General features: G+C 42.1%; 1 protein-coding gene across 1 annotated transcript; it reads left to right on the top strand.

The window, feature by feature from the left end:
* The first annotated feature begins 794 nt into the window (after positions 1-794).
* Positions 795-13,493, top strand: CUZD1 (CUB and zona pellucida like domains 1). Its single transcript, XM_036070227.2, has 9 exons — positions 795-1,714; positions 3,938-4,088; positions 5,870-6,081; positions 7,466-7,616; positions 7,949-8,166; positions 8,650-8,822; positions 10,084-10,475; positions 11,600-11,868; positions 13,091-13,493. Exons 1-9 carry the CDS (start codon positions 1,633-1,635, stop codon positions 13,264-13,266), a joined length of 1,824 nt encoding a protein of 607 aa, XP_035926120.1. The 5' UTR covers positions 795-1,632; the 3' UTR covers positions 13,267-13,493.
* The last annotated feature ends 515 nt before the right edge of the window (positions 13,494-14,008 follow it).

The raw sequence follows: 14,008 nt of genomic DNA on the forward strand, positions 1-14,008 counted from the left end.
GGGAACCCAAGTGTCCTAGAGCCAAGTAAGGGTTTCTGGGCAGCAGGACAGAAAGACATGGAAAGTTGAGGGCACCCAGGAAGGGTTTTAAGGTAGAAGTTCAGTCTATAGCTACCATTATTACCTCCACAGAGCTGCTATGAAGATCCTTAAATATTGGCCATCATTTTCCATCAAAGTTCCATCAAACTTAGAATAAAATCCAAATGCCTCATCTGACCTACAAGTACTTCACATTTGGATCATTACCTGCCTCTCCTCACCTTACATCCCACTTCCCTCCCCTTTACTCACATCCACCACACTGGCCTGCCTTCCCTTACTTTGTAGACATGCCCAACTGATTCCTGCCTCAGGGCCTTTGCACTTGCCCATTCTTTTGCCTAAAATGCATCTCCTAAGCCCAGATCACAATTGAATGCCTCTCTTTTTCTGTTTGCTCAAATTTCATCTTTCTCAATTTCACCCTAATATTGCATCCCTCCTGAAATCTACCCCATCACCCTGTTTCCTTATATTCATAGTACCTATCACTATTTGTAATTTATTTCAGTTTGTTTGCTCTCTGTCTCCTCCACTTAGAGAGTAAGTTCCATAGGGACAAGGACTGTTTTTCTCATGTTCAATTCCAAATCCCCAGACTGTATAGCAGTAACTAACAAAAAAAAATTTTTTTTAAAGATTTTATTTATTTATTTGACAGAGACAGAGAGGGAACACAAGCAGGGGGAGTGGGAGAGGGAGAAGCAGGCTTCCCACCGAGCAGGGAGCCGGATGCGGGGCTCGATCCCAGGACCCTGGGATCATGACCTGAGCCGAAGGCAGACGCTTAACGACTGAGCCACCCAGGCGCCCCTAACAAATATTTTTGAATAAATGAATGAGTGAAAAGAGGGCAGTCCCATATAAAAGCTTCTTGTGAGTATGACTTACTGATGTCACAGGTGCTGGCCTTGCCACTGCAGCACCAGGCTCACCTTGGACACCAGGATTCCTTTCTGTCATCTGTAAAACACAGTGCCTAGGGGCCTTTAATTCACCTGCTCCAGCCTCTCTGGGCATAATCGTTTGAATTCCTGGAAGCTGAACCCACACTTGTACTTTCTTTTTCCTCGCCATCCTGGGCCACCTCCTTCTCTCCCTGAGTCTCAGCACCCTGGTAGGCATCAGAGTGACCCACCTGGACCCACAGTGTGCCCAGGTGCCACCTCTCTCCCCAGCTGATCCTTTGACTGTAATTTTTAGAGAAGAGCAGTGAAGGCTTAAGATAGCAGTAGCGCTACCCGCTTCGTGATCTGCACAAACGAGGGCCAAGGCTCAACTCCAGGTCGGTGCCCGGAAGAATTACTCGGTGCTTACTGTGCGCCACGTGTTGGAGATCCCCTAGGAAGAGCTTTACTTGGGAACTTCTGTAAACGTCCCAGGAATGAGTTGGGGAGAGTGGACACTCACTGTTCGGGATTGCTGATAATAAATCAGCCGCACAGCTGCTCTCTTCTCACGTATGTCTGGCCCTCGCATGGTCAAACTGACACAGTCCCTGAAGGTCTCCAGAAAGCTCTGAGGCCAGATATGGAGCCCTGGGAAGTATAAAGCCTGCTCACCCTTCAGGCTGTTCTTCCCTTGACCACGATGGAGGCTGTGAGAAGGCTCGTCCTCTTGGCCCTTTTAATTGTGCCATGTTTGGCAGAGTTGAACTGGACCAAGTCTGAAGGTAAGAACATTGAACCCATTGTTTCCTATCAAAATAGGGAGACCTCCTTTCAAGAGGTCTCTGCCGAAAGTTTTTAAAGTTTTAATATCTGCTAATGGCCTTAATACAGGGAACATTTATTTATATGCTCTTCGTGTGATTTTGAATTAGTACCAAGGTTTTTTCAGGCCTATATGACAATATACATAAAAATGTAAAAGGATAAAGAATTTTACCTACTAATTTTACTACTGAGAATTAAATATTTAGGAGATAATTATAAAAGTGCACACAAACACACTGTGCATTTACATAATTGTAAGAAGCAATGTAAATTTCCCTCATTTATTCTGTAAGTTGTAAAGACATACAAAGGTATATACTTTGGCGCTTTCTTACAAATCATAAGAAAGGTACCCAGGATCTACTTTAAGAGAAAAAACAACTACCTGAAATTTATTTATGTTTAAAATACATACATTGGAGCATCTTTAAAAATCTGGAAGTAGAAGAGAAAAGGAAAGGTTCTGGAAGTTTTTACAAGAAGTTTTTAATGATGATTTTTTTCCCTGGATGGGTGGGATTATACTTTTTTCTTTAATTGTCTTTGCTTTCTGATATTTTTTACTAATAAACATAATAGTAGTTATTGTTAGGGGAAAACAAATAAGAGACTATTGTTATAAGGACGTCACCTATCACTCACAGATAAAAAGGAAAATGAAAAGCTTTTTGTTTCTAAGTGAAGTTTGTAACCATTCATTGGGTTCCATTATGAAGTATTTGATTTTCTTGTTCACATTCTGTTACAGCTGCCACTGCTTCTCCTCCCTCCTCCTCCTTTTCTTTTAGTAACAGCTTTATTAGGATATAATTCACATACCATAAAATCCACTCTTCTAAAATGTAAAATTTACTGGTTTTTAGTACACACACAGAATTTGCAACCATCACCATTATTTAATTTGAGAACATTTTCATCACCCCGCAAAAAGAAACTCCATACCCATTAGCAGTTACTCCCCATTTTTCCCAATGCTCTCAGCCCAAGGCAACTACTAATCTACTTTCTGTCTCTATAGATTTCCCTAAGGTGGACATTTCATATGAATGAAATCCTATAACCTGCGGTCTTTCACTCAGCACAGTATTTACAAAGCTCATCCATACTGTACCATACATCAGTACCCCATTCCTTTTCATTACTGGATCCTCCTGCATTGTATGGACAGACCCTATTTTATGTGCATTCATCAGTTGGTGCCCATTTGGGTTGTTTCCCCTTGTTTGTTATTTGGGTAATGCTGCTGTAAATAAACATTAGTGTACATGTCTTTGTGGGAACATATGTTTTCCTTCCCTTTGGAGATATGCCTAGAAGTGGAACTGCTGGGTTATGGTAACTCCCTGTTGAATCTTTTGAGGAATTGTCAGATGATTTTCCTAGCAGCTGTCCCATTTTACCTTCCCTTGAGCATTGCAGGAGGGTTCCAGTTTCTCCACATCCTTGTCAACACTCATCTATTTCTTGTTTCTGACTCTAGTTTTGCTTCACATCCCAAACGGTATGAAGTCATATCTCACTGTGGTTTTGAATTGCATTTCCCCAATGGCTAATTATGTTGAGTATCTCTTCATGTGTTTAATGACCTTTATGTGTTCTTTGGAGAAATATCTATTTTTGTCATTTGTCTATTTTTTATTGAGTTGTCTTTTAATTGTTGAGTTATAAGAGTTCTTTATATATTGTAGATATAAAGCTTCTTTGTAAAACCATCTTTCTTTAAGCCCGAATATAGTCTTTATTTATTTATTTAATTTTAAAAAAAAGATTCTGTTTATTCATTTGACACAGAGGGAGAAAGAGAGAGCACAAGTAGGGGGAGTGGCAGGCAGAGGGAGAGGGAGAAGCAGGGTCCCCACTGAACAAGGAGCCCTGATGGGGGACTCAATCCCAGGACCCTGGGATCATGACCTGAGCCGAAGGCAGACGCTTAACCAAATGACCCATCTAGGCGCCCCTATAGTCTTTATTTTTTATGAACCATATATAGAGAAATCATAAATATTTTCTCCCCAAGGGCTCTAAGAGGGGGAAATCAATGGCTGGTGGCTTACTTTGGAATGAGCTAAATACCATCACAATTACGTGCATGCTTGTATGTGGGAGGTAGATGCCTAATCCCTGGAGGAGAAGGCCAGGGGCAGCTGACTTTCCTCAATGTCAACTGTGGTCTCTCCCAGGCAAATCAAGCTGCCAGGCCAGCTTGGGAGGCTCCAGCCAATCAGATGTCCACAGGGCCCTAATCCTGCAACTCAATCCCAACGAGGACTGTACCTGGACACTAGAAAAACCAGAAAACAAAAACATCAGAATCATCTTTTCCCATTTCCAGTAAGTAGTGGCTTTACTTTCTAATAAGGGTGGTTGAACTCTGGTCACACTAGGGAGTCTGTGTCGGAAAAACTCAGCTGGTCCTAGAGGTAATGGTAACTCCCATGACCACGATGATGATGATGATAATGGTTAATAATCACTGACTGATGACTGGGCCCCTGGCTCTGGTCACAGAGGTCCTGGAGGTCAGTATAGTTATCATAGGCACAGGGAGGTGGAGAACTTGTCTCAGGTCACATTGTAAGTGGAATGACCAGCATTAGTACCCAGCTAGTCTAGTTCCATCTGGAACAGGCCGTAAAACACTAAACTTATAGTCCCAGACTTTGCTATGCGTTCTAATCAGCAGGGGAGCTTCCCAAAACCCAGATTCTCAGGCTGAACACCATAGAATTAGATCAGAATCCCTGGGGGTGGGAACCAGGCCATCGGGTGTTTTTTCTTTAACTTGAAATCAATATCCACTCACCAATGTTTTCTCTGAGTGCCCAGGTCATGGCAGCGTGAGGCCAAGCTGAGCACAGGGCCCTGCGCCAGGAGCCTCCCTCAGGGCTCCAGGAGAACTTCCTCAAACCTCTCAACAGCCCTCTGGGGCAGATGCAATCTAATCCCCACTCAGTGGGTAAGAAATCCCAGAGAAGTCACTTAATGTTCCCAAAGTCACAGACTAATACAGGTGGGAGAGGACTAGAATCCAAGCCACCTGGTTCCAGGGCCCAAAGTCTTACCCAATCCCCGTGGTTCTAAAGCTGGAGAGGCTCAGAGCACGGGGGGGGAGGGTTTTGAGAAAGCAAAATTGCTGGGCCCTGGGTCCAGATTGCAATCCAGGTGGGGGCCCTGCGCCCTAGAAGGTGGAACGGACTTCTCTTTGGCCCCACAGAAACAAAGGAGAAGGGGGACTTCCATATTTCCTAGACTGCTAGGGCTAAGAATCATATACATTCGTCTTGGTTTGTCGAGAAAGGCAGGACGGCAGCGTGGCAGAGTGAGGGAAGGGAGATGAGCAGTTCACATTTCTTAGCTGCTCCCCGCCCCCCACACCAGATGAACGCTGTGACATCCCGGTTACAGAAGAGAGAGTGAGCAAAGGAAATAGTACAGCACTTGTCCAAAGTTACACAGCAGGTAAGGGACTAAGGTGGAAGGAGAATTGGGGTTTGTCCACCCTCGTGTTTTCCCTCTAGGGCATCTTGGCCCTCTGTCGGGATTCTGAGGGCGTTTGGAGAGACCCTGTCAGAGTGGGCAGAAAACAGTCATCGTGGTCTGCCCTGTCCAACGCAGGGCCTGGGACCGTCCTTATGAATGAGGACGTGGGGATGGGAGGGAAGGAAGGGGCATCTGGGAAGATGCTAAATTTGCTTTACCCTGAGAGAGGGGGCCAGGGAAGAAGAGTTGCTTCCCCTTTCAACAGCCTTGGGTTTCAAACCTCAAGGGGAATGAATTCTAAATAAGAAGATCTCACCTGACAATTTCCACATGAGTACGAGGAACAGGAGAGATGGAAATGGAAGGAAAGGGGTCTTGGATTACAGGCCCACCTCCCCCCTCCCTTGACTTTATAGAAATGTTGGCAAAGCAGTTCAGTCCCCTGAGGCATTTATAGATTGATGGTGTATGGTTTGATGTTGAGGAAGGTGGGGGGTGGCTGGTCTTGGAGAGGTTGAAATGAAAACAGATATGCCACTGCATTGGAAACTGGGATGCCAGTGTGAACAGTTGACACCCTGAACCCCCCTTGCCTGGTGGCTCGTCTCTAACCACAGTGTGTCTGTTCGCAGGCTTGATCCTGATGGAAGGTGTGAAAGTGAATACATTAAAGTTTTTGATGGAAACTCTACCAAGGGGTCTCTGCTAGGGCAAGTCTGCAGTAAACATGACTACATTCCTGTTTTTGAATCATCCAATTCATTAACGGTTCAAATCGTCACTGACTCTGTAAGAGCTCAAAGAACTGTGTTCATCTTCTACTACCTCGTCCCTTCTGGCACCTGTGAGTTCTCATTTATACATCCTATGCACATACCACTTACGAGCATGGAAGGTTACACACTCTCCTGCGTGGGTTGTTATAACCTCGAGTCTGAGCTCTCTGTTTGTGAGAGCACAGGTTCTCTAGCTCGTGTGCATGAGAATTGCCTGGAGAGCTTGTGAAATCAGATTCCTGCCCCCTGCCCCCTCCCCCTGAGACTCCGCTTCACTGGTTCTGGGATGGAGCCCACGAATTTGCCTTTCTAACCAGCTCCTGGTGAGGTAGATGGAAGGGGCTGATCAGATGGCTACACGTTGGGGTGTACTGTGTTACAGACCAAAGCAGACTCTCTGAGTTTGGCCTGTTTTAGAATAACCCTGAGATCCTTTGAAATGCCCACTCAGGGGCCGCTCCTCCCTCTGGTCTGATTCAGAAGATCTGCGTTGGGGCTCGAGAAACCTTCACGTCTGACAAGTTCCCCAAGTGACTCTGACAAAGATTGGAGAGCAGATGATGAGAAATGCTGACCTAACTTGTCAGGCAATCAGATGTTACCCTGGTTCTGCATTCCCAGCACCCAGATTCCACTGCAATGCAAAGCAGAATGCCAAGAAATTCTGCAAGTGGGTTCGTGAGCAAAGCTCCACACTGGCTTGCTTTCTGAGGCCCAGAGCTGACTGTGTCACTCTCCTCTTAAACCACACAAATCTCCAGAGTGGAGCAGTCATGGTTTTCCAAAGCCAGACCCAGGCCACCTTTTCAGGCCTTACCTCTGGCCATTACCTGACATGCATCCTATGCTTTAGCCGAGCTCGATTGTTTTACATGCCCCGAAAGCGAGCCTTCAGTGTTGCTTGTCTATTTCTCCCAACCAGCTGCTTGCTTCCTGACTGGGGGAGGGAGGGACCCAGGATGGCTTCATGTTGGCCGCATCTGAGCTGACTTGGAATGATAGCGTAGGGTAGGGAGAGGTGAGACCCACAGGAGGAGGACTCCCGTCCGCTGGAACCAACAGTCTGAGGAGCTGCGGGAAGAAAGGACATGTTAGAACAGCAGGTCACGTGGAGGTGGCTGATGAGGCTGGAAAGCTGGGCTGGGGCCAAGTGAGGAAGAGCCTCCAATGACAGTCCTAAATGATGTCTTTTTCTGTGGCTTAGTCCAGGTGATGGAGGGTCTCTAAAACTGGGACAGATCTTACAGGGTCACTCTGCCCTGCACCAGTGGTCAGAAAATCCAGTGATAAAGAAGGGTGAAAATCTCAATATGCTACCAATTCGAAAGAGGGCAATGGACCAAAATTTGGGTGGCGGTGGGGGATTGCTTATTAAGCTCAGTGCACAGCACGGAAACTAAATGAAGTCTCTCTCTTGATTTACATTCTTGGTCACCCTCAAATCCCTTTCAGCTATTCCAAACTGTGGTGATTACTTGGACTCCTTAGAAGGATCTTTTACCAGCCCCAATTACCCAAACCCACATCCTGAGCTGGCTTATTGCATATGGCACATACAAGTGGAGAAAGGTTACAAGATAAAATTAAACTTCAAAGACATTTTGTAAGTACTGTGGTCCATTTCTGCTGCTGGAGAAATGCAGGGAGCCCACCTGGGAATGGGGAAACCTGGGGAAGAGAAATTATGTGAACCTCCTCATAGATGGCCACTTTTCACAGAATTGGTGTATAGAGAAAACACCAATACTAGTGCATTGAACTAAGTTGTCGATTTTTCTGAAGATTCTGAGGTCACATCAGGGACTGGCAAAGCCCCAGGTTTGTCCTAATCTTGAGATACCATCGTGGGGAAAAATCTTTAATCACTTAAGACTGGGATTGCTGAGAATTGAATTGGTTTGGAAAGCTTTTTCACCAGAGGCCCTACTTCTCTAGCTTAGAAGTGGACGAACACTGCAGATTTGATTTCATTGCCGTCTATGATGGTCCCTCCACCACCACTGGCCTGATTGGACAAGTGTGTGGCCATGTGAGGCCCACCTTCGAATCCTCGTCAGACTCATTGACCGTGGTGCTATCGACAGATTACGCCAACTCCTACCGGGGCTTTTCTGCTTCCTACACTTCAATTTATGCAGAAAATATCAACACTAGTAAGTCATGTTCCTTAGCTATTTTGAGCTCTCTGAAGATTGTGTCCATAGAAACTGCTCCTTGATTCTTAGCCTACCTGTGGCTATCCCTATTTGCAAGCCTGTCGTATATACTTTGGAACATATATTCATAATCTGAAGCTGGAGAATCAGTTCTGTGCATTGCTTAGTACGAGAGGAAATTAATGGTTTTATTAACTGGAAAAAGATTTCTGTAGAAAATAGGGACCGTTTTCTGTAATGCCTTCTGTAAAGGCACTATTAAAAATAATAGATTTACAGATTCAAGTTGCAGACAAGGTCACAGTGAACATTGTAGAAGGTGGATCAACTGCTCTGCTGTCTCAGGCTTCTGATTACGGTTCAAAGCAAAAAGGGTTTTGAGTTTTTATATAGTCTTCTGTACACATAGCTTTTCAAGATCCAAAGTTCCTAGCTGACATAAACATAATCATCCTCTTTTTTTTTTTTTTTCCTGAACAGCATCTTTAACCTGCTCCTCTGACAAGATGAGAGCCATCATAAGTAAATCCTACCTTGAATCATTTACATACAATGTGAATAACATACAACTGAATAACTCAACTTGCAGACCAAAAATATCAAACGTGGTGGAATTTTCTATCCCTCTTGATGGATGTGGGACAATCAAAAAGGTAAAGTGAGACACTGAGCTGGGTTTTGCCAAATGCCAATGGTGTGCTGGCCAATGCTGGCAGCAGAATACTTGCTGGTGGGGCGCCTGGGGGGCTCAGTCATGAAGCGCCTGCCTTCGGCTCAGGTCATGATCCCAGGGTCCTGGGATCGAGCCCCGCATCGGGCTCCCTGCTCGGCGGGAAGCCTGCTTCTCCCTCTCCCACTCTCTCTGCTTGTGTTCTCTCTCTGTCAAATAAATAAATAAAATCTTAAAAAAAAAAAAAATACTTGCTGGTGGCTTCAACGAGCAACTCCCAAATCTTTATGGCTTCACACATGGTAAGCCTGTGTGAACATTTACATGCACTCGCTCATTTAAGCACAAGTGCCAAATCAGCACATTTATTTTCAGGGTAATTAGAGGTGGTTCTCTTTCCCAAAAGGTGAAGAACTCTGAAAACTCACTGAAGAACATTTGAACATCTAGATGCTGCAAGTGTAGCAGCCTACCAGTAATACTTGTATAGAAAATGATTAGATCTCACATTTAGCAAAAACCTAGCTGTATTGTTATGATCTTCTTCTTTCCCCTGCAACGGGAGAAGGTCAAAACGTGATCCTTGTTTTAAAGACGAAGGACATAAGTTTGTGATTTGTTTTCCATTTTCTAGAACTTCAAGATCTCAGACATTTGCAACCTGTAGGTCCCTTTAGGTTGTATACCCTGAACTTTCCACTCATGTCATTAAACAACAATCTTGTTGAGAAGAATGGCAGCTTACTCCAGAGAATCGATAAGGATAGAAATAAATCAGTACTTTCTGCTCCAAATGAACACCTATTATCTGTGCACCCTAGGGAAGGCAGCCTGGGGAAAACCTATTGCAAGACTTCTGTCTGCATACACTTGGGAAACTGCCCAGTGAGCCACACTAACTTAATGATACTTACGGAAGGAGGCCTCACCTTACAGGGTCTCAAGTCTCTCTAGGGATCGAAGTTTGCGTTCAGAATTGTTTTTAACATAACTGAAAAAAGTTCTGTCTAATTCTGTCTTCAAGTCTTTCTAAGCCAAGCTCTTATCTCTCATCTCAAATGTTTTCTTCCTACCCAGAATGTTTCTCGAATAAAGCATACTGGAGCCTATAGTATCCTGACATGAAAGCTGCTATCTTGTGATTTAAGAAAATTGTGTCTCTACCCACGGATGTTATTCATATCTGTGCTCTAAACTATTACTGGACTTAACATCCAACATTTGAATTCCATCTCATTCTACAGGTAGAAGATCATTCAGTTACTTACACCAATATAATCACTCTTATTCCATCCCCCACGTCTCAAGTGATCACCCGTCAGAAACATCTGCAGATTATTCTGAAGTGTGAAATGGAATCTAACTCTACCGTGGAGACGATGTACATAACAGAAGATGACATAATACAAAATCAAAGCGCACTGGGCAAATACAACACAAGCATGGCTCTTTTTGAATCCAGTTCATTTGAACGGCGTATACTGGAGTCACCATATTATGTGGATTTGAACCAAACACTTTTTGTGCAAGTCAGTCTGCACACCTCAGATCCAAATTTGGTGGTGTTTCTGGACACCTGTCGCGCCTCTCCCACGCCTGACTTTACATCTCCGACCTATGACCTAATCAAGAGTGGGTACGTACTGCCGGGTGACATACTGTTCTGAGGATTAATAGTAACTTGAATGAGGTAGTATTTTTGGTGCATGGATACATGATTCATGTATGCATACTGTGTAATTTTTTTCTAGGACTGCTACCATGGAATTTCGTAAATGTAATCATTTTATGAAATAGAGTTACTGTGTACTAATTACAAATAATTTAAGTTACAGCATTTCTACAGCTACAGCCCATATCCACTAGAATTTTTAGTCTATTTCCAAAATATTTGCTGGTAGAAACGAATTTATTTTTTGTCAAGAAGGCTTTATGTTTTTGTTTTTGCTTTTTTTCTCCACATTTTGGTTATTTTCAACAAAATCCCCAAAGGTTATTTCACTTGTTCCAGCTCCAAACACAAACGTAATGGAATTTGTAAAGTCTCTATGGAATTCTTTAAAAAAAACCCCAAAAAACAGTAAAGGGGCGCATGGCTGATTCAGTCGGTAGAGCATATGACTCTTAATCTTAGGGTCGTGAGTTCAAGCCCCACATTGGGCATGGAGCCTACTTAAAAAAAAAAAAATTTTAAAAAGTAGTTTTTTTGGAAAGGAAAGGTCTCCTTTTTTTTCTATAAGCTGATGGACTTTAACTACATCAGCCATACTGACACATTCATAGCAAGTGTATAAAGTAATGTGTATGAGCTCTAATATATCTGAATTGATTTTCTAATTAATTCACATGAAATAGAAATTTTATTGCTGGAGGGAATTTTATTTTACCCAGGAATCAGATTCATAGCCTTAGCTCACTGTAGTCTGAGCTAAAGACATTGTCTTTCTTTCTTTTTTTTTTAATTAATTTTTTTCTCTCTAAATTTTTATTTAAATTCTAGTTAGTTAACATATAGTGTAATATCGGTTTCAGGAGTAGAATTTAGCGATTCATCACTGACATACAATGCACCTGATCTCATCTGATCTCAGAAGCTAAGCAGGGCCAGGCCTAGTTTGTACTTGGATGGAAGACATTTTTTTCTAGAGAAAGTTTTGACCCATGAATCACACCGTTCAAAGAAAACTTTGTATCCTCTCTTTTCAATATTGAAAAGACCAAACTGTGAATTTTCTAAATGTGCCATAAATTCTGTTCCAGATGTAATCAAGATGAGACTTGTAAGATGTATCCCTTATCTGGACACTATGGAAGATTCCAATTTAATGCCTTTAAATTCTTGAGAAGTCTGGGCTCCGTATATCTGCAGTGTAAGATTTTGATATGTGATCATAGTGACCCTCAGTCTCGCTGCAACCAGGGCTGTGTCTCTCGAAGGAAACGAGACATTTCTTCATACAAATGGAAGACTGATTCTGTCATAGGACCTATTCGTCTGAAAAGGGATCGAAGTGCAAGTAGAAATCCAGGTAAGAAAAAAAGCTATTTCATGATCTAAGAACACCTCATGGTTCATTAAATTCTGCTCAAATGTATTCCTTCTTAAGCATGTACAGTTTAGAGATTTATGATATTTGTAACAAAGCCCTAAATAAGGTAAGCACACAAGATTAATTTTTCTTTCTATTAGTTGATAAAATGAAAACCATGTACCTTTTAAGCATATGATGCACTGATAATTCACCATTATTCACATGGCTTTTGACTATAAATGTAATGTCCTCACTTCTAAAAACAATAGTTTCTCTTAGCCACACCATGGCAGATAACAGAATCAAAAGCAATGTATTTTAATTCCTAAATGAGTAAAATCAGATGAACCAGCGTCTCACACAAATCACCTTTTGAGGAAAAAAAAGCAATTTTTTCTAAAATAGAGAAAATACTATATTTTCAACACAGCCCCGCTTCTTTTTTAAAGGATGGAAAAATGAGCCCTGCCAGGTCCCATAACAGAGTGATAGCGAATGCCCAAGGACAAGCCACGGCTGAATGGCTTCGATAGACTATAATTACATGAAAACTGTTTATAAGAATTTATCTCATATGAAAATGACCCTGGCATAAGAGAATCTTATGACCTCTGTCTTTATTATTATTTGAATGGTTTGGGAAGGAGTAGGAGTCTAGTTTGTAGCAAAATATTTCTATGACAAAAACAAAAGAACACAAACAAAAATTAAATCCAGTAATTTTATAAACATAGTCACTAAAAAGATGATGCATCTATGGATATTAGTCTAAATTAGTTGAAAATTTGTGAACGAAAGTTATAGAAATATCATGCACATTAGAAGAGTACCCTTTTCCTGTTTGAAGAGAAGAAACTAGTTGTTTCTCCATCGATCAAATATATTTTGGTGACTATGGGAGATAGTGACTATCAGTAGATGAACCTGCACTTGTTTGATTTTGATACTTGAATTCCACAAGTTTCTCACCTTATGTCAGGGAAACAAATTAACTATTTAAACAAACAAATGTAAGGACATCTTGTCTTTTAAATTAAACAGAAACATAAACTAATTGAAATAGCTGTTAGCAGTTCCTGTATGTTGTTTTGGCATTAAATAGCATATATTCATTGATGCCTAAGATTCGTAGGCTAGGGAGAGATACACATTCATGAAAATTTTGTAATGCCAAGTAGTACTTTTCTTTAAATGATTTTTGTCTGGTTTCCAATTACAGGATTTCAGGATCAAATACACAGAGAAGAAACTCAGAATCAACCTTTCGACAGTCTGCATCTGTTTTCATTCATGGTCCTTGCTCTGAATGTCGTGATTCTGGTGGTGATCATAGCGAGGCATTTTGTGAATCAGAGAACAGACTACCGATACCAGAAGCTTCAGAATATTAACTAACCGGTTCAGCCTTCAGTGAGACACATTTCTCCCGAATGCCAAAGGAAATGCTGCCTCATGGCTACACATTATGAATAAATTAGGGAGAACCCCATAAAAATGACACACAGGTCCTGCTGTCACCGTGTTCAGAGTGTGCTGTCTTGCAGGGGTGATTGAAATGAACAAACATTATGTCCATGCTAAAGAACTGAAGCCACCAACATATTAAATGAATTAGAAATGTCCTTTGTCACAAGCGTGAAACATTCTCAGTAAACATTAGGTGAAAAGAAGAAGGTTGTTTTTACTTAAATCTTCAACATTAGATGTATTGGTTTCCTAGATGCAAATAGGCTACCTTTTGAAACATATACAAGGGTTATAGTTGCTGAAACTAAGTGTGACGGAGAGAATTGCCATCTTGTTTATTCACATGCCTCACTATAATGCAGAACTTTAGCATTTCACAACTTATTCACATCTCAGAAAGGGCTTTGGAAAGAAGAAAGCTATTTCATGATCTAAGAACAGGAAAGAAGACCCTGACTATAAAAGGAGAGCCTTCTGTCTAGTTTCTAGGTTAATGAACGAAAACAACACTTCTCCCATTTACCATCAAACACCAAAGCCAAATGTAATCCTAACAAGGAGTAGTCCATTCTGACTCTTTCCTATCTATGGTATCAAGGGCCTCGATGGGCACTAATCTTACCCATACCAAACAGCATACTGAGTTCTTTGTCTTAGATGGACAATACAA

Source organism: Halichoerus grypus, chromosome 7, assembly GCF_964656455.1.
Source record: "Halichoerus grypus chromosome 7, mHalGry1.hap1.1, whole genome shotgun sequence".
NCBI lineage: Eukaryota > Metazoa > Chordata > Mammalia > Carnivora > Phocidae > Halichoerus > Halichoerus grypus.

Bases quoted from the DNA above. Each gene is read 5' to 3' on its own strand.
- CUZD1 (XM_036070227.2), top strand. From the start codon at position 1,633: ATGGAGGCTGTGAGAAGGCTCGTCCTCTTGGCCCTTTTAATTGTGCCA. The intron at 4,089-5,869 runs GTAAGTAGTGGC...GTCTGTTCGCAG, and splicing joins ATCATCTTTTCCCATTTCCA to GCTTGATCCTGATGGAAGGT. The intron at 11,869-13,090 runs GTAAGAAAAAAA...TTCCAATTACAG, and splicing joins AAGTGCAAGTAGAAATCCAG to GATTTCAGGATCAAATACAC.